The 21437-nt window shown below is 41.0% G+C and overlaps 1 protein-coding gene across 7 annotated transcripts in view; it reads right to left on the reverse strand.

The window, feature by feature from the left end:
* Positions 1-21437, reverse strand: part of diaph2 (diaphanous-related formin 2) — a 391722-nt gene that overhangs the window by 169082 nt on the left and 201203 nt on the right. For all 7 annotated transcript variants that reach the window (XM_080502643.1, XM_080502646.1, XM_080502644.1 and 4 more), the window contains 2 exons: positions 6460-6561; positions 1625-1719 (listed from right to left, as the gene is read on the reverse strand). In XM_080502643.1, coding sequence (XP_080358769.1) covers positions 1625-1719; positions 6460-6561 — 197 coding nt within the window. The remainder of the gene's footprint in view (positions 1-1624; positions 1720-6459; positions 6562-21437) is intronic.

Consider the following 21437-nt stretch of genomic DNA (forward strand, 5'->3'; position numbering starts at 1 on the left):
TTCGTGGACTAACCCTGACCACCTGTAATATCGGTAACACAACCATTTCCACTACTGCGAACAAAAGGAACTTGAAGGTTGCAGCAGCTGTCGGTATTTCAATAAGCACATCAGCAAGGAAATCTGAGAATAGATGGTGCATCACTTTCTTGTCTGTGTGCTTTTGTTGCGTTTGAGCCATTATTTGCTCGCTATCTTTTATGCGCCCTATTGGTTCAGCACCATGCCAGAGAATTTGCAATCAGCTTTGAAAATTCCGACGAGGAGTTTGAGCTCTTCAAATGATCACGATTACAGAACGCTACCAGCTCTGCTATTGTCAGCAGGTTGGTCAGGTTCAGTTCCTCTCCAGCTGTTTGATAGTCCTGGTGTGTGTCTACTTCCGGCAATCCTACCAGACAGAGTACGCCAGTCCATGGAGGCTCTGATGAGATTGGTTGGGGCCACGTCTGCCTTTCCGGCACATATATACGACTTTACAACAGGGAGACTGAAGGTGGGATGTCAACACCTTGACTTCCTGCCGCTTTCACAAAGCGAAGAGGGGTGAGTGATCTCATAATACACACTGTATTTTCTGCCAGATTACCAGGCAATTAAATGTTATCACAGCTCAAAATAATGGCCCTATGGGACAGCTCTCTCGATAGACTCCATCTAAATATATATTGCCTTTCCACCTGAAACATGTCAGGGAACCATGCAAGGGAGAGGAAATACGCACCGTATAGAAGTGTTGTAGATAGATAATGTGGGAAATAACATGTAATGTAGTACAAATGTTATAAAAGTTGTGTTAAATGTTTTTCTTTCTTCATGATCTCTAGATGCTCACACTTTAAAGCTGTACTTGAACATTGCCTGCTGCTGTTAGGAAAATTTTTTTTTATATATAATAAATACTGCATCACTGCCAAAATAATAATGAAATCAAATCTGTTTGCTCCGCACCCCTGAGGTCTACAGCGCTTTACTTCTGAAGTAAAACAGCAACAACAATAACACAACATATCTGCTTCAGTTGGAGAGACAGTGCAGCAAATGTCATAACGGTCTCAGAATCATGTTGCAAAGTGACACATGCTCAACCAGTATGCTACCGGTTTCAGTCATTGGTTTGACACACACACACACACACACACACACACACACACACACACACACACACACACACACACACACACAAATACAACAGGAGGAAAAGAAGTAGCCTTTCGGAAGCTCATCAATCATGGTTTAAGACAAAGGCATTGGCAAAAGGAGGGTGGAACTGAGGAGGCTTTGCCAAGTCTTGTCCTTCATCATCCATTACGAGAGGATGAATAAGGGGGTCTCTGTGGTCTGCACGTGAAAGGGAAGGTTGACTTGTGCCAAACAAAGGTTTGAAAGGTGGTCACCAATTCACTCGAAACAGATTGTTTCAGGATTTTTTTGTTTTAATTATGAGAGAATATTTACTCACATGAACAAAAAAATATCTTGTTTTCACCAGATACACTCCAGAGACGTGTGTGTGTGTGTGTGTGTGTGTGTGTGTGTGTGTGTGTGTGTGTGTGTGTGTGTGTGTGTGTGTGTGTGTGTGTGTGTGTGTAAGCCAACACACAACAATGAACATCAGTCTTACCTGGATGAGTGATTCGCTCAGTCTCTCCTCGTCTACCTCCAGCACAATGTCCCGGATCTCTTCATAAGGCAGGCGGAATGAGCCCAGGAAAATTGCTGTTGTGAGGTAGAGAGCAGAGAGTCATTTCCTCTAGTTTTTTATTTTTTATTTTATTAGACTGCAGGGTTCAAAGAGACATTTCAGCACTCGTTGCTCTGCAGATAAAATGACCACAGACTTAACTTGCCACTTGGTAAAAAAAAAACAAAAAAACAAAAAGAAGAAAAAGCAGACAAACAAACAATACATTTTCTACCCCTCAACAGTATAGTTTGTGTCACCATGAAAAAAAGTAGTTGGGGTGACAAACAAAAACAATAAAAAAAAAAAAAGGCATAGGAAGTACGATTTCTACTTGAATGTTCTTAAAAACGAATCCCTGTTAAACGTCAACAAAGTAGACGACTCAACGATAAACATGGTTTAGTCATAACAGTAATGGTGTGATCTGGAACGACTGCAGTTTTGTTTGGGTGTGTCTGAGGGGGTAAACTGAATTTGCCTCGGGGGAAAGCTGAGTGGGTGTTTCACACTCCAGGTAGGATGGTGACAGTGGAAATTGGAGCTGATGGTGTATCCAGGTGGAAGTCACAGGTGGAGGTTTGGTAATGAGTTGGATGAGAGTCAGTCAACAGCTGCTGTAGTGCTGAAGCAGTGGGACCTGATGTCTGTATTTGACGTGCAACAAACTGGCAAACTGGGGTAGTGCATCCTTTTTTTTTCACATTCTTACATCACCTACTTATTTCTTTTACACAGACAAAGCAATGACATATAACGTTTTTTCAGAGTAACTGACTTGTAATAATATTGCTAATCCATATTGATCTTTTATTTCCCCAATCATCAGTTTGACCATATTGGAGTTGCATTTTTGCTAAATAGAACATGACATCGGAGTTTGTTCATGTACGTTTCTTCATGTGTTTTTAATGAATCAACAGCTGGATACGCCAGAATCTCGTGAGTCTGTGCTGCCAAACGTGATGCCGGATTATATTGTGAATTACACAGTGAAGTGTGCATAAATAAAAAAGCAGATGAATTAAACTTCTGTTGCCACTAGAACTCTATTTTTGCTGTATTAGCCTTTTGAGTTGCACCTGTTCAAAAATCTCCCGGTTGTGCACAAACCAAACCGTGCCAGAGTGGACAAATTGGTGTAGGCGGGGACGTGTCAATGCAGATTTTGCAGCACAATGCAATTTTGCGTGCACACTTTAGCAAAAAGAAAGAAATATTGCACCTGCACATCCACCCACCGACAGATGCTCTAAGCTGCTCCTCAGGTGCACGGAGCTATAATTGAGAATCTGGTTTGTGGAGAAAATGGCAGCGATGTAAACAGAAATAAAAAGAGACTTCTGATGTTCCCACTTCCTCTTTACCTTGTAATGTTACGCAGAGTAGAAACATGTGTTTCTTTGTTTCTTTATTTAGTGACTGAGGTGAGAAAGGCAACCCCCTTTTATAAAACAGCTGTTATTCTGCACGCAAGCTGTGTGACACGCTGTTTCATCACAGCTGCGGCTTATCAATGTTCTCCGAGTTGAGCATCAGTAGTATAACCACTACATTTGTTAGATAAATTAATAAAATAATACAGCTAATTAGAGTTTACTTGAGTTGTGGAAAGCTGCTTAGAGAGCCGATGTTCTAACTTGTAAGCAAAGTGGATCTCACGTTTACATTTTAATAAAAGGGAATAATCACGTGTAACTCTGGTATCAATTGTTTTCAATTACCACCATTTGAGCTTGCATTATATTTCACGTGAGTGCAACTAATCAAATCCAAATGTTGACATTTTAAGTGATAACTTAAAAGAATATGCATATAACCTGCACAAAAACCAGATTACATGGCTGGTGATGCTTAACATCTGTAATCAGAAGATGGTATTGTAATTTAACCTAAAACAGCAGTGTGAATGTTAATAAAGGGCTAAAAGATCTAAGACTAATTTTACTTACTTTTTGTCACATAAATGATTGTCTTCAGAGACGAGTAATAATGTCACATGCTTAGAATGGAAAACATATATTCAAAAAGGCAGAGATGTCCAATACTGTACCTAAGTTACCAACCAGGGCTTTCTAAATGTGCCAGGTCAAGGTTTTTAGATCGTCGTATAAAGACCATTTTTAAAATAGAGGCATGCATAATCATTATACTAGAATACTGACACCGACATAATAAAATATCTTATTCAATGAACCTTCAACACCATCATGAGAAGTGAAAAGGGAGCTTAGAGGGTTCAGGGGCAGGCAGTGAATATGATCCATGATGCTTCCCAATGTGTCGAGGCAACTCAGAGGAGCTGTGCATCTGCGTGAGGCCACATGGCTTCCACTCGCTGCCGTTCCGACAAGTGACGTTTTACGCACTTATTTTTGGCTCCTGCCAAATTCAAAGCCCATCTGCTCATGCTGTGATCAAAGGCAGCAGTGACACCTATCCACATTGTCACAAACATACACCAGTGCATCGACATGTGCAATGGCACACACACATAGTCACAAACATACACACCCCCGTGTGTCATCTTTAGGCTGATGGGACCAGCCCGCTTAGACTTTACTGTTTAACCTGATAACATGCTCATCCAACCTGTGGTCTTGGTGTCGCTAATCACATACAATCCTCACAATGTATTGTACATCTCATTCATGTTATTTATACTATCATGGTAAAATGATATCTTGCCACTATACTCATTATATTTTGTGCATATACTCTCATAATGGACCTTGTGAACCTAACTGTCTTATGAAGGCTGAATTGTATCTTGTTATCACAAGCTGCTCTATTTCCCAGGCTTCAAACTAGCAAAGACTTCAAACTAGCAAAGACTCCTTTTTCCCGCAAAGTCTTATCTCGTGAGAACCCAACGCTGTTTCTGTGAACGTCAAGGTGAATTCCTTGTTGCTGAAACTGAAGACACACAGGTGCAACTTGTGAGGGGCGCCCCATCCTGCAAACAGCTGACTGCACTCTGCATGATCCTGTGCCTTGGAAGCCCAATAGAATACTCCTAGCAGAAAAAAACCTTGTTTTAACACTTTAGTCCAAGCAGCACCGACAACAACAACAAACTATCCACGACAATACCCTGGCACAAATGAAAGGTGATACGTATGTGGTGTGTTACAAGAAAGGTGACCTGTAACCTTAACATCTGACATGCATATTTCATGAGATGTCACCGTCTGTGCCATTTCTCTGACACATTTTAAGATGCATCTCTACCATAACAGCTCAGATACACAAGATACTTTTGGCATAATTACAGAGAAAAAGCTTGAATGCAACATATATGTAGCCTCGGTGGCTGCCAAGTTTCTGCTAAATAATCCACCAATTCCCCCCAAAAGGATCACTTAAATTGTATTCATCCGCAAAAAAACCCACTTTGTTCTGTTTTCACCGGCTTAGGTTATCTTACCTAAGCTTTTCGTAGGGATATATGGAGAGATGTGTCATGCAAAATAACACAAGCAGTAAACTGTGCAAGGTGTTGGAAACCTGCCTCACAGATCTGGCTCTATGCCGGCACGGAGATGTCATGTATTTGCTCATTCTTGATGTCAATCTTCTCCTCCACCACCATCTCACAGCTCCGCTGGATTGAGATCTGTTGACTGTAGGGGCCGTTTGAGTGCAGTCAACTCGCCGTCATGTTGAAGCAACCAGCTTGAGATTATTTTACGCTCTGTGACACAGTGCTATCCTGCATGAGACTTGGCAGCCTTTGGAAAATAGATACACTGTCGTCATAGAGGATAAATCTGGCCGGTAACAATACCCACACACACTGTAACATTCAAATGACTGTGCTGGTGCTCAGGTGACAACAATGTGCCAAGACAATCTTTCCCACACTGTTACACCGCCAGAAGCGCCATGGACCATTAATACAAGGCAGGGTCAAATAATGTTTTCGCATTTCATACATCATTTTAAGGTCTACAGCTCAATCTGAGTGAGCATCCAAATTCAAAGCTGAGTTTTAAAAAAATTAGTGGACTTCATGAGATCGTGGGGGATTCTAAAGTTACACTAACCTGACATTCTGTATATTCCTGTGTTGCCACAGTTAATTAAAAAATAAAAAAATAAAACAACTTTAAAAATATAACTTCATTACTTCACTGATTACTTTTTAAAATAACAGAGTTAGATTACCAGTTACTTTCAGCAGCTCCCGACAACACCCCTCATCGCCTCAACATACAAATTACAACCAGTTTTGCCAAAACCTCAGTGCAGATCCGTGCTGGTACATATTTAACCTTTGACCTTCATCCTTTGTTGTATTTATATCTGACTCACGCTTTTATTATTACATTTTTACTATTACTGCTATGTATTTACCCAGATATGTAGTTGTAGTCTGTTGTTGCACTATTTATCTATTTATTTGCACTGCTTGTTCAATGAGACTTCATTTGTCCCCCTCCCGGACAAAGTCTTTCATTGATTGATTGATTGATTGATTTAAAAAGGGGGTGGGTATTGCAGTCTTGCCGGACACTATTATAGTAACGCACAGTGACTTGGAGAAGTAACTTTAATCGGATTACTGGTTTGGCAATTGTAACACGTTAGATTACTGCTTAATGGTAAAAGTGGTCATGTGAGAGTAAGGTGTTACTAATAAATGCATTACCGGCATCACTAATATTCTACAATATTCTAATAATCTCGACAATAGAGTGATGAAGTACGTTTCTATTAGATTGTGATTGTGTTGTTAAAAATGTGATTAGAGACTTATATATATATATACTTACAAAGGTTCTGAGCAGTCTTGGGATCCAAGATACGAAGCTCTTTTGCCTTCTTCTTGAACTGCGGCATTCTATCATCAGTTTCATCTTTCAGCTCTTTTCTCACTGCAGGAAAAAAAAGAAAAGGAAAGTTTGCAATATTACTTAGACACATCGGGAACCGTGTGCAATGGTACAGAAGGACAGCTTTCAGGATTTCATAAAGACAGAATTGAACAGCAGTTTAAAACATTGTTCACAGCATTTTCCACAACCAAGCAAAAAATAAACCATTTAACGAAACTTGAATAACTTAAATACAATACTTTATTGTAAAAAAAGACAGTCATCTAATGTTTGTTACAAGACGAATAAACCTTGAAAAGGCTAAAATGAGCAATGTTACTGAGTTCTGTATAAACTTCTTAAAGTATCTATATGGCAACTTTGTGTTTACAACAATGTGATTGGTTTGTTTTCTTCAGGGCCAGATGTGATTGATTTCAGCCCCATTCCACATAAAAAGTGCAACTAAATAATGTACAGCGTCATCGTCCTCAGTATCAAATAAGACTCTTGTACAAACTCCCTAATCTTCATTTGTTCCTGCGTGCCAACAATCCTGTCACTGTGACAGAGAGTAGATGGTTGATAAGCTCAGCTCCTTCCCTTAGGCCCTGTCTGTCAACTTCCAAGTGCCAAAGAGATAATTGTGTTACCCCCCACAAATCCCAGATAATGGCATTAAGTGTGTGACTGAACACAATAGACAAATTGGCCAACGAATGAACGGACTTATGTTTTCATAATGGAGACATTATTGAGTCTGCACACTGTGGAGCCGCCACATGTCAACATGTATTTGTCTTTATTTAAACAACAATAACATCAAGTTTGGCTAGAAGACCACATTTCCATGAGGTGGTCACCATTCCTAAACTTGAATTAGATTACTGTGGAGAGAGCTGAAATTCATAACCAAGACATGAGCTGGAGGAATATTTACAGTGTTTTCTCTGTCTCCATGTATTATAAGAGGCAGCACACTTTGTTGCTAATCATCACAACTGCTCTGTTTAGGCCCAAGGTGGGAGTCTCCCAGGAAATCTAGAACAAACAATCTGCTCCCAAGGAGCCAGCATGCATGTTTGAAGAAAGAATCAAAGAGGCAACATCTCCTGGGCAGCCACAAGAAGCAATGCTGAAGGCACCTGCTTAGCTCTAGTGTTTGCCGTCAATGCTTGACATGTAGGATGTAGCTGTTTACAGTATTAAATGGGTTTAAAATGGTGTCAGCATATACTCATTATGCACACAGTAATGTGATTTGATTTCCTGTCATAATATTAGAGTGTTCCTTCAGGAGCTTATAACTTCCATGCAAACCTGGATAACAGCTCTTCTTTCAAGGAAAAAAAAAAGTTATTCAGGTAAAAGTTTTAAGCTAATTATTAAGATGTTTGAACAAGACTGAAGCAGAGATACTTGTTTCATTAGAGTTAAGAAAAGCACAACCGTTATCTAATTGAACTTTTATATCAGGATGCTTCAGAAAAATCACAGTTTGTATCAGCATGACCACAATAAAAGGAACTGCCTCTTGTGATAACTTGTCTGCTGTTTATTGTTGTTCACAGATATCACGAGAACTTTATTTTCAGGAAAGCTTGATCTTCTTGCAAATGAAATAAAATAAAAAACAAACAAATAAACAGATAAATGCATAGCTTTATTTGCGTTGTGCGTGTGGAAAAACAGCAATGAAACGTGTGTCTGTGTTGACATACGTCAACATAGGCCTTAATTCTAGCCCCGAGGCTTGTTGATGCTTTTGAAGCAACAAGATTTGCAAACGCAGGGTTTTCAACATTTCAGCATAAGCCACTCTACAAACCCACCAAATGAGACAGGCACAAAATAAATGTTAATAGTGGAATAAATAAATCCAAAGAGACAACCACATTACTGCCACAATTCTCTGACTCATCCACTGAGCCAGAAACCTGTGAGGTCCAAGGAAGCCACGCTGGATTTCTTATGTGCCATGAGCCTTGGACAAAGAAACTCGAGACCCAGCAAAAATAAAACAGGAGGAAACAATGATCTCCCTCAGAGAATGGCCCACAGACAAAGAGCAAATTAAACTGAGAGGGGGATTTTGGCTGCCTTTGGTACCAAATTGTTCTCTTAAGCCTCCATCGTCTATATTCTCAACCGTCACTTGACTCTCTCACCTTAGTGCGCTACACTCTCAGCAGGGTGCTCTCGGCCTTTTGGTCAGTGCCTTGGCTGTCTTTGCCCTCGCCCGCAGGCCTCCGCGGTGTGTCAAATTAAATAGAAAAACAGTACCTTTAATAATCTGGAACAGGCCCGCTTCTCTCTGATACCATCCTATTCAGCTCGGAGCTTCCCTGCTGGGCATTGAGTAGTGGCACTGGTAGGCTGCGGACGTATTTTACTGGCCGACTCAATTATGCCACATGACACATGTTTCCGCTGAGTGCTGCATGTGGACTGATGGGCCCTGGAGGGCTTGCGCACATTCAAGCTGCCACAGTAGTGGGAGTCCCAGGTGAGTGGAGAAGATGACTATAGGTGGCATGCAAGCAGATGGCTGGCCACAATAATAAAGCAACCAAAAAAAAAAAAAAAAAAAAATCCAAAACTCAGGAGTTGTCACGGCGTTACTGAAACTCTCATCCTGTGCAGAGCTTGAGATTTAAATGGAGTTTCTTCTCCCCAGAAGTCTTTTCTTTTTTAATTATTTCTTTTGACTGCAGTACAACTTATAAGATGTATGTTCATGTACATGCTATTTTCTGCCAGAAGAGCTTAACCTGTCCAACACTGCGGCTCCACAACAGCTGATCAAGGCCCCTGCCAATATTCAGACGTGTTTTACTTGTTGCCCAGTGGCTAAAATATAATACTCTGACAACAATGCCATCCCTCATGTGCAGAGATGTATTTGTTAATGAAATCTCTTAAACAACCATGCAAAGAAGAGGCATTTGTTAAGAGGAACTATGTGGGAGGTTTTTTGGCAGCTTGCTGTAAGCTATCGTGTACAACTCAGACGTATCACAAGGACATAATAATTCAATGTCAGGCCGTCAAATTAGACTATATTGAGTATATATTGTGGTTATTTATGTACAGTTGGAGCATGGAATTTGGGAGGTACTGTGATAATGTGTTAGCTCACAGCAAAAATACTCATGGTTCATTTATGGGCGTTAAGACCCCTGTATTCATTTGTATCCTTGTCCTCCTTCCAGCTTCCTCTCACAGTCGAACCAGAAATGTGTTCAGTCATGTGGTGTGTGTGTGTGTGTGTGTGTGTGTGTGTGTGTGTGTGTGTGTGTGTGTGTGTGTGTGTGTGTGTGTGTGTGTGTGTGTGTGTGTGTGTGTGTGTGTGTGTGTGTGTGTGTGTGTGTGTGTGTGTGTGTGTGTGTGTGTGTGTTGTATTAGCCTGGACCAGCACTATGTCCATCCTTTGACTCACTGCCAGCTAAAATGGACGACAGCCCTCCCATGACTTGAAGTACCCAAACCAAGGTATAGAACATGGATGATTGGATGGATGGATGCATGGATTTGTTAACAGGGATGTTGTTTTTTTTAGGACGTTTTCTTCGAAGGCAATACATCTTGTCTTTCAATGGGATTTGGCAAAGGGAAATTTATGAAGAGAAATGTATCAGTGAATAAAAATAGTAAGCATTGCACATCGACTTGCTGTAAGATATTATTACAAGGGCAATGTGCTTTCAAAAGTATGTCAAATAGGGAGTGTTTCAAAATCATGCATAAACAAAGCGCACGAACATTTCACTGGAGCCAAAACCACCACATGCTGAGGAGCCTCTGGTGAGTGTAAGTGTTACACGTTACATTAACTGAGGGGGAATGAAAAGTTCGCTCTTTGCCAAAAGGCGTCACCAAACTGATAGAGGTTTCACTGAAAAATATACACAAATGTCTGAGCAAAACACATATTTGGCTAATTAAAGATGACTTGGCACCCATGTTGTCTTCTCTGCGGGCCTTGGACTGAGGTATACCCTTGGGAGGCTCTGTGATAACAAGAGTTCTCCAACGCTTGGACATCCAGTCTGTTTGCTGGCCCAGAATCACTATCCTGGTTGCCTTCCATGTGATATCTCCCCCAAGACGTCCATAAAACCCAGGGCATTACAAAGCTAAACACTACCACATGTTCACTTCCGGACACACAGACGATATGGCTGAGCCCCACCACCAGACACCAGAAAGTGAGCAGGCCTTGAAAAGAAATAACAGAGAAACTGCAGATGACAGGTCTTCAACAAACATATTTAAAGGCAAAGGAACACAGAGTGGAACAGACAATGTGGAGTCTGGTCCTCTACGAACCAATTTATTCTTTCAAATGTGCAATCTGCTTACAAACATGTGCCCCGTCCTCCATCTCAGGGACTCACACTGAGGATTGAGTGACTGGAGAGCTGCCAGCCTGTCTAAAGGAGATGGATTCTGAGGAAGAGTCATTGGCCTCGGCCAAAAAATACCAATTCTGTACAAGCCATGTCCGTGTGTGTGTGCTCTCATACCAAGTGACCAGCATAGTAACATGTCAATGGATGCGAAGTATGAAGAAATGGATAAGTAGAGACATTTAAAAAGCACAAACAAAACAATGGACATGATATGGAAACCAAAGTGGCCACTAATGTTTCCGTGAACTTGTCTCATTTACAGAGGTCTCAATCTTAACCCTGAAACTAATCTGCCATGTAAATACAGTACATGGCCTCTTTCCACGAGTCTGAAATCAACAAGCGTCCTCTCGCTAACATGTCATGTCAACCCTTTAAGCATTCCGTAACCACACCTCAAAAGAACCCTGTAAATGTGTTACCTGACTCCCCTTCTCAACACATGATATACCAATGGGTGTTCTCATTTGTCAAGCACGTCTTTGTGAGCTGAACTGAACTTTTCTGTTTGTGAAATGTCGTAGATCTTTTTTAGAAGCCCAACTTAAGGTGAACTATAAGAATGATGCTGCAGTTTGTCGGTGTGTCTGTGTATAAGGCATTGTCAAACTCTCAAGCATGCAATTATCATCATGCCTAATGATAACACGGGGTGGGGGAAGTGGCTGATAATGACAATGAGAACTGAATAGTGTGTTAGAGCACATTTCTTCCCGAAAACAAGTAGGCTCTGATTCAACTGAGTTTTTAGACCACTTCTCTAAATGTATTCGCCTTCCCAACTGCAGGCATCTGTTTGTGGTTATCTCGGGAATAAACAGGCGTGTACGGGAATCGGGAGGAATCCTGCCGACTCACACTTTGACCTGTGGCCAGTAATGTTTTCAGTATGCAGGGAGAGGCTCAGCCCACGGTGGAAGGTACGCAGCTGGGCCTGGAGCAGAGCCCAGGGAGAAAAACACCACCCCCTCTAATTGAGACAACACAAATCTCCCTCAGTGACCCTCCCCCGTTTCTATTCCAAGAGGAGAGGAGGAGGAGAACTGTGTAAATGATCAATGCTTATGAAGAAAATGGTGATTTTTTTTCCCATCAAAAGTGAGTAATCAAAGCAACAGATTGAGACCTACAATGTTTATTCATCACATCATTGACTTCTTGTGGTGGATAGCAAATGTCTTTAACTACTGTTACTACTATTAATATTTAAATTGGTTAGAATCATGTTTTATATAAAAAATAATAATGTGTATATGCATATATATATATACACACACCCACACACACACGCACACACGCACGCACGCACGCACACACACACACACACACACACACACACACACCCACACACACACACATACACACACACACACACACACACACACACACACGTATATATGTTTATATCAGATTTGTATTTATTTATTTTTTCACATGGCTGGCTGTCAAACGTCCTTCCAGTAAAACAAGAAAGAAGAAAATAGCCTTTGGAGCATAAAGTTTCAGTACTGGACCGACAAGCGTCTGTTTGTTAAAAACAGCTGCTGTCCTCCTGGACTTTAGCGAGCCAGCACACTGAAACGAAAGAAAAGAACAGGAAGACCTTACAAACAGCCAAGTTAAATACAACTCAACTGCAAATAATATGAACTTCCAGCCACGTAAAACTTACAAGTATGAAGCAGCTCTGACGAACTGTGGGTTATTAGTTGCAAATAAGAATGGCCTTGAGTGGCCCCTAATTCCATCTTTGACCAGGCACCTTTTCAAATGACAGCATTTTCAGCGTCAGCATCCCACTATATAAATACACTTTCTATAATGGGAACCATGGAGTAAAGCAAAGGGTATTTGGAGGGCAATAGTGTAAAGAGAAAAACAGTATAAGATTAGAATGATGGTGTGTGTATTAGAAGAGTAATTGAAACAATGCTGCGTCAATGAAGGACCAAGAACCTTTGAATCAATAACTTTGAGCATTGTGGAGGACCTGAGGCTTGGTCTTGCCTTTTTAACAAGTATGTTTGATCTGCCCACATCTGCACATCTGGGTTGTTGTTTCTCTCAGAGGCAGGGAGTGTGGGAAGGCTCTGACTCTGCCTCTCAAATTGGTCATGGAGACATGCTCCTGGGGGCAGTGAATGGATTGAATCTGACAGCCAATCAGTTTTAGGAAACAGTTCTCTGGTTGTGTCCAAGCTGCCCGTTGTGACCCAATGCGCTTGAGCACTGGTGGGACGGCACGAGCTGATCGTCCAATCGGCTTCACCTGGCGTCCGCTAAGACCCCGCAATGCACACTAACATTGAGGAGACGGGGCCACAACTCAGCCCGTGTCACTACGAGGGGATGAAGAACAGAGATTTGAGGCTCAAGCTGTTCCTTGGACAACTGGCGGGATTACTGCCATCCCGACGGTCCCCATTACCTCTCCCAACACCGAGCGAGGTTGGACCAAGCCCAAAGAGGGACCCCCGTATATACTAGAAGAGGCTGAAACAGTTAGAGGTTTTCAGATGTCCATCTGTACTGCTGATCATGAGGGGAACTGGGATAAATGATAGTAGGTTGTGCCAGCTGGAACTGCATGAGAATATTCATACGATCATCACACCTGTGCCTTTAGAAAGGTATATTTAATGCACAAAGCACTGGAAAGAAGGAGAGGCTTTTGAACAACTTGCAGAAAGCAAGAGTCACATCCTGGGTACAAACTTTAACACTATATGGTGAATTAAGGGGTACTTAAGAACTCCATTTTGGTTTATATCATAACAATCCTCAATCAGTTGCCCTTAAATTCAACTATCCATTCATGAGACTTTTTTTTTTTTTTCCTGATGAAGTGTCGTCACTGATAATTTGGAAATAGCAAAGCTTGCCTGCATTGCTCAATCGTGAAATACTGCCAAATTGTGTTGTAATACCCAAATTCGTACCAATGAACTTGAACAATTAGACAAGTCAAGAGTTGCACAAATGACCAAAACATAGCAGTAAACAATCAATGTGAACAACTCAAACACCAGACAACCTAAGAGAACCAAGCTAAATGAATAACTCCCCTCCGAAACTAACTATAGACAAAAGAAAAGGAGCACCCGCTGTCCAACCCCTCCAGCCCTCCATAAACCAGTTACACCTCAACACGTTACATTTTTGACATCATCTGTCCACTCTATTCTTTTGTAACCATTTTCATCTCTTTCTTGAATCCACCTTTATTCTCCACGTCTTTGCCTTCTTGTTTTATGTTAGGATGAGAATCTGATGCTCAAGCAGTGAGACGGTTTATATTTTTTTGATCTGCATTATAGTCCATTCACTAAAGTTTTACTGTACAACATGGATTTGTGTTCTTGTTTCCGTTATTCTTGTATCAAAATCAACAATATGGCTCCAAAATGATAATTCACCTGTGACGCCTACTGTGACAAGCAAAAATGAAAAGTACAAAAAATATAAATTAAGGTAATGCGTTGGTTTCTGAAAAAAAAAAAGTTTTTGTTTTCTTTAGAAAATCAATAATACAGGTGTGTCTGAGCAAATAAGTTTTAGATGAGTGGTGCGTGAAAGGTTGTCAAACAAGAAAAATACGTCCACGCTGATGTTTTATTTTTAAGAAATGTGCTCAAGTATTATCTCTTCTTCTTGTGAAGGTTAACCGATAGGTTGATCCAATTTGTCTACTGAGGCGTGAAAGGACTTAAGAAATGCTTCACATTTCTTTGCTGGGAAATGTCAAGGTTTGCTGAGAGATGAGGACAGGAGGAGGAGGAAATGACTTTTTCTTTTGCTGGCAGCCTGACTTCATGCTTGTTAGCAGCAATAGGTTTATCCTTGGCAATCAACATGGAGACAGCTATATACAGTATAATTGTAACTCCCCCAATTACATAAAAGACAGCTGGTGTTATGTCTGCCACCCAAACGCATGCATTTCATCCACCAAACATGTCCAAACACACATAAACATGCACATATTTTTAAAAGCTGGGATTGACCCTGTAATGTGATTGAGGCTGTAAAAAGCTCCTGCGTGTCACTATTCTTCACGCAGCTGCAGAGAGGCATGTTTCTGGTGACATGCGGGTGTCAAAGCAGACATGCCCTGATTAAAGATGCACCGTGCAGCACCTGGGGATGGAGTTACAGGGAGGCAAGGAGAATATGAGTGTAAGAAGAGGCACTCAGTCGTGAACAGGATGTAATTCTCAAAACCAAAGAAGCCGTTGAGCTTCTTTACCTGCATGTGTTTATGAGTTTTCTCTCTCTCTCCTTCTCTTCAATATCTCCTTTGTTTTGTCTTTGTTGCTATTTATATATGCATAATAGTGTTTTTTTAGCGCTCTGATGATACCAAGAAGAACCTTAATTGCTAACACTGCATTGTGACCATTATGCGGCGATGGCCTCCGGCTACAGTCAAACACCATTTGCATGTTAATGTTTTACATCACAGCAAGCACTTTAACAACAGCCCATTTGGTACTACTATAAATACAGTGATAAGAACCCCAATGACTATTACATTGAGATATTTTTTTTTTTTCCCCTTGAAAATTGAAAGCACATTCTGATGCAGAATGCAAGGGTTCAGAGTGACCTGTTTATTCAGTAATGTATGTTGATGTTTGAGCAGCATAAGTAATGACAAACACTGGGCACAGATGTGCTCTATGTGGGGGGTTAAGCATGGGGTCAGGGACAGGGGAGAGGAGACATACTTTAGATAGGTCGGGAGAGAAAAAGAAAAAGAAAAAAAACATGAGAAACCGTATGACAAAACAAAGTGGAAAAAAAACATGAGCGATCTGCGGTAGGAAGTGCAGTTGTCAGTGCTCTGCATGATTGCCTGCTCTCGCGACAACCCTGTGGCCTCGGCGAGCTGTGCAAACACTTTCTTTTGAAACCTTGAATTCTGGTGAAGTCACTGGCCAGAAGTAGATGCATAACTATGACAAGATGTGCTGTGAGAGCTTCGAGAGAGTGAATTAAACACATGGACACCTCTGATTACCATTGTTTTTCTTCTTGTTTTGTTACAGGTACCATGTCATTATTAAAAATGTACTGTCCTGAAGTCCATACTATAACATTAGAAGTGAGACCACATAGTGCAAATAATAACAATAATAATAATAATGGATGGATGGATGCATGGATAATAATAACAACAACAACAACAACAACAGCAATACTAATACTAATAATAATACTAATAATAATACTAATAATAATAATAATAATAATAATAATACTAATAATAATAATAATAATAATAACAATAACAATAACAATAATAATAATAATAATAACAATAATAATAATAACAACAATAACAATAATAATAATAATAATAATAATAATAATAATAATAATAATAATAATAATAATAATAATAATGCCTTAGGAGCAGCTGAGACTTCAGAGCAGTGAATGTAAAGCAGGCTTATTTGTGTGTGAAGCGGCACTCGTGACGACTCCATGGAAAGCACTGCCTCGATTCCTAACCTGTGCTGCAGTGGAATTTGGAGTAGCCATAGTGTTTGGGGACAACTCGTTTACAGTGCGACTCGCCTCTTAGTGACCTGATTATGATGTGTTTGAATTTGAGCTGCTGCTGCCTCTAACCCTGGCTGATGGAGCTGGACACCCCCCCAACCCCTCAAAACAACAACGGTGAAGCTCTCAGGAGGTCATCTACCACAGTGCAAAACCAAAATTGTAGCATTTAGTCTTCACTTACAGTGAAGTGAAACAATGACGTTGCCATTGGAAAGCTTTTTTTTTTTTTTTTTGCATTGCTAAAAATGATCTTTTCTAGTTATTGTACAGGATACACTTGAAAATAATTGGACCAATTCACACAGATGCAAATAAACATATTGTTCAATGTAATTACAGCAATACAAGTCATATATGTTTCACAATTAATTAATGATTTCAAGATTAGTTTTATTCTTTTTATAATGGAAACTGCAACATCTCAAAACATTAGAACATTAAATGAGATCCTTCATTGTTCTGTTGAATAGGTGCCGACATCAATATTTCAACACAGCTACAGTATTTGTGTGTTCAGAGTGTTGAGACTGACTGAACGTAAAATGGTAACATGTTGAAATGTGTAATTGTTTGTAGTAATGCTCAAAAGAATGTGTGTGATCATGTTGGTGAAACAATAATATTTAGAATAAAACTAATGACACGGGGCAGTTGTTATGGTTCTCCAATAGGCCACTGGGGTAATGCTTGCATAGAGGCATGCAGTGAAATATGTAGTTCAAAGTTCCTGTTGTCTATTGAGCAGTGTTGTTGCTTTCAGCCTTGCGGTCAGTGCTTCATGAGATAAAATGCATCTCCAATGCCATAAGATGATCTATGTGTTCTTGTTCAAGTGTATTTGGTGCGCCGAGCACACTTCGTACGCAGGCCTTGGGTAGGGATGCACCGATCCACGTTTTTTCACTTCCAATCTGATCCCGATACCCAACTTTGGATATCTGCCAATAGCGATACGATTCCGATACCGGCGCTCTCTTTGCTTTAATGTTATTATTATCATCATTATTGTTGGTTTTATTTGTAAAAATTGTATATAAGATACCTCTATTCTACTAACTGTGTGCACTTTCCTTGCCCTTTCTACTAACAGTTTGCATTCCTCTCCTTTCCTCATGTGTCCTCGAGAGCTGTATGGAACAAGTAAATTTCTCCACTGTGAGATTAATAAAGGCGATCTTATCTTATCTTATCTTATCTTATATGAGGCTGTTATAAACTCCTCTCTTCAGTAAAGTATGAAATGTACAAGTGTATGGATGAATTATCTCAAAAGACAACTTGAGGTTAGTAGAAGGACAGAAAGAGAAACAGTCCAAACTATTTTTGTTCAGTTTGGACAATGTGGAGGTCTGCGTGACGTCATCATCTCATAATAAACTCTTTAAAACCTCAGAATCACTTAATTAATCCCTGGAGAAATTATTTAGTAACGCAATCAGCAGTTTTTCCAGCATAAATGATTGGGACTATTTTCAGGGGGTTTAGCGTGGAGGAGGACGCAGCTTCACGGAGATGTGAATCTCCTGCTACAGCGGAGGAGCTGCTTTTCATTGTTTTGATGCCGCGGCCAGCACTGTTCTCCTCGGTGAGCTGGCGTCTGCCGTTTACCGGCCGAGCGGTGCCTCGCTGTACAACAGCTTTGCAAACATCCCCGTTGCTGTGTTGCTTTGCCGTGTTTTGAGCGTAAAATACATCCAAACATCAGACATGCAGTCATGAAAAGTTGGATAGCACAATGATGCTATGCTAACCTGCTAGCTGGCTGCAAACTGTGGAATAGATTTCCGGACTCATTACTCCCCGTCTCATTGAGACCCGCCTCCCTTCAGGAAAACTCCATTCCACATTTTCCAGCCAGCGAGCAGAGCAGCCGGCAGGGAAACGCGTGGAGTCAATTCAGCAACAGTAAAGCAGACGAGGCTTCATGGATACGAAATCTACACAGGTTGGATCGGAAATTTCCGATCCGTGAATTGTGTTCGTATTGGAACCCGATACCAACACTGGATCGGCTCCATTCCTAGCTTTGGGTGGGATCCAAACGGGACTTATTCCTTGAGTCACAGACGGCAACCTTGTCAAAGGTAAAATATGACCACAAATGTATATAATGGTACACCCTTGTAAATCAGTTGAAAACAAAAGAACTGAAATGTTATAAATCCTTGAAAAGTTTCACTCCCTATTGCAATTCTATCTCTAATAGCCTAACACAGGCTGTTCCAGCACCAGATGTTTATCTGTTGCCAAGTGTCACTTGTCAGGTGGATATTATGGATGTTCTGATGTCTGTGTTACAGCCTAGGTGCATGTTAAAGAAAAATAGCTGAATTCTGCCAAGACTTATCGAAAGAAATAAACAAGAAAAGGACAAAATTGTAATGACATTTCTCCAGCTGCCAAGCCGACAGATCTGGGTTACACCGCAAGAAAAGGTGAGAAGAATCCAACCTTATAAGCAATACACATTGATATGCATCCGTGTATGCCATAGCGAATCTTCTAAAAGCTTGATATATTGTGTGCCATAAGGAACATGCAGCATGCACAAATCTCCAGTACCGTGTGACAGCACAATTTAAAATTTTACCCCACAAGCACATCAGTGTCTAATAAGGGAAAGCTGCCAAACAACTCCAGATACTAAACAGTACTCCACTGTTTTTTTTGCCAGCTCTAAATAAATGATATTTCTACTTTTGATATGCTTTTAAAAAATCACTCTAGTGAAACCACACTTTGGAAAATACTGTCATTACAGCTCAGGAAGGCAGAGTCTGTGGCGCTTCGACATGAAAGTACATCACTTAAGCAATTTGGTGCTCTAAATGGTTATTGCCGTCACTCTTAAGCAGCAGCCTCTGAACTGATGGGCCTCTACCTGAGCAAGCTACGTAGATATGCGCTAACAAGCACACCAGAGTCGAACTGTATGACCATCTCACATTATATTGTGTTCGCTGCCTTTGAGGCCAATGTGGGGGGATAAAAAAGAAGAAAAATGGAAGAAATTTAGAGACATTTCTCAAGTCAAACAGACAAAGGGATAAAGACTGGTAAAACTTGAAAGTGCCACTGATCCACAATCATTGAAAGAAGGGCACACCACAATTTCATTTCTGTACCTCCCTCCAAGCGTATCTTCACTTGATTCATGATGATCCATACAGCAGTGCTGGGACCGGAGAGGGGGAGAGGTTCACAGAGTCAACAGCATAGCGTAAGCCTTCTGCTGGAGGAGGTGGAGGTGCGGGGAGGCAGTCATCTTCAGGGGGATATAGTAGTACTGTCGTCTCCTGCCAGTCAATTCAAGCTTGTGTAACACTGCAGCTATGCGATCGTGTTTATGTATACGGTTATAGAAGCATATGCTGTGTGCACAAACACAACTGTAGATTTGTACTGCATATCAGATAAGGGTGTTTTTATTTTTTTTGTTTTTATTTCTATTTTTCTTTTTTCTTCACTCGGAAACTATGATCAGTGATAGTTACTGAATCTAGTAGGCTCATGTGGTCTGCAACACTGTATTTATTTCAGTTAGCCTATATTTAGGCAAGAGAACCACATTGAGATTAATAATCTCTCTTACAAGTGTGTCCTGAGGAGCTGGTTGGGGGGGGGGGGGGGGGGGGGTCTTGCTCAGGGACCCCTAGATCATGTTTTTTGTTTTCAAAAAACAAAAAAAACCACCCCTCCTCAAAAAAACAACAACTGAACACCACCATTTAATTGTGTTGTTCAGAAGTAATTCCGGTACCCAGATAAGATGGTATATTATATGAGTTGGATTATACCAGATATTGGGTGAACAACAGGCCTGAATCAGTTTTCACAAGAAATAAACACACACCCACGCACACTCGGGAAACTGAGGGTGACCAGGTATTATAACATCTCTTTTGAGAGGCAGCTACAGTACCTAGACAAAACAGGGATGACCTGTAAAATCTTGAACTGGGCTTTTCTTGTTCCGACAGGAGTGTTAACCACAACACCAACATGCGTCACTCAAATAATAATATGAAGACGTTCACATTCGAGGAACAAAATAATAATCCAAGCGATCAGACATCTGTGGCAATAAAGTCACCAAAACATTCATTGTTGCATGAATTGGTGAACTAATTATATTTATGTATTGGAACCCAAATCTAGTAGTGGAGGCTGCATGGTTCTTGATTATAAAAATATAACTTCATCCTCTCTTTGGAGAACTTCAAGCAATGGATGTCACACTTCCCAGTTGCACTTGCGTTTCAGGACCCAGATAATCGCACGGGAGCTTATTTCAGACAACCAGGTGGCAGCATGTGTTTTTGAGACTTGTGACTACCCAGTGCCACCCACAATCAGCAGCGTCCTCCAGGACTTCAAACAGCCCCCTGTTCCACACCCTGCGGTCCCCGCTCTCTCGGGGAACCGAGAGAGCCACCTGGCCCGGGAGTTTCTCATTCCTCTCAGGTGCGCCTCCGCAGCATTGCATGAGCACGATATGCGCGCATATTAAGTACCGTATTGGCATTCTATTTTTCCAATAGTTGCGATTTTACTTTCAAAGTAGGCCACCACTGAAGGACAGAGCACCCTTCCTGCCTACCAATTTTCATCAGATGGAGGAGGAGTGTGCTCCACATCCCTTCAGGTTCTGTGTTTGTGTGTCCCTGTGTGCAGGCATGTGTTTCTACTCCGAGAACTGATTAAAAAAAGAAGCCGTGTGCATGTTTATGTCATCATAAGCCACTTTTTAATAGGCCACTAGACTTCCCATTTTAATTAGACCAATTTTTACAGCAGAGCATTATGCAACCATACTATCACCTGCACCTCCTCACGCGATTCCCTAAACTGTGGCACTGTACCCTTCCCCTCCGCCACACCGCCTCCAACACCATCTCCTCTGTCTGTCCTATGTGCTGGAACCGTCTTCTTATCAGAGCTGGAAGCTCACAGAGT

The sequence above is a fragment of the Blennius ocellaris genome, assembly GCF_963422515.1.
Source record: "Blennius ocellaris genome assembly, chromosome: 9".
In the NCBI taxonomy this organism is placed as follows: Eukaryota; Metazoa; Chordata; class Actinopteri; order Blenniiformes; family Blenniidae; genus Blennius; species Blennius ocellaris.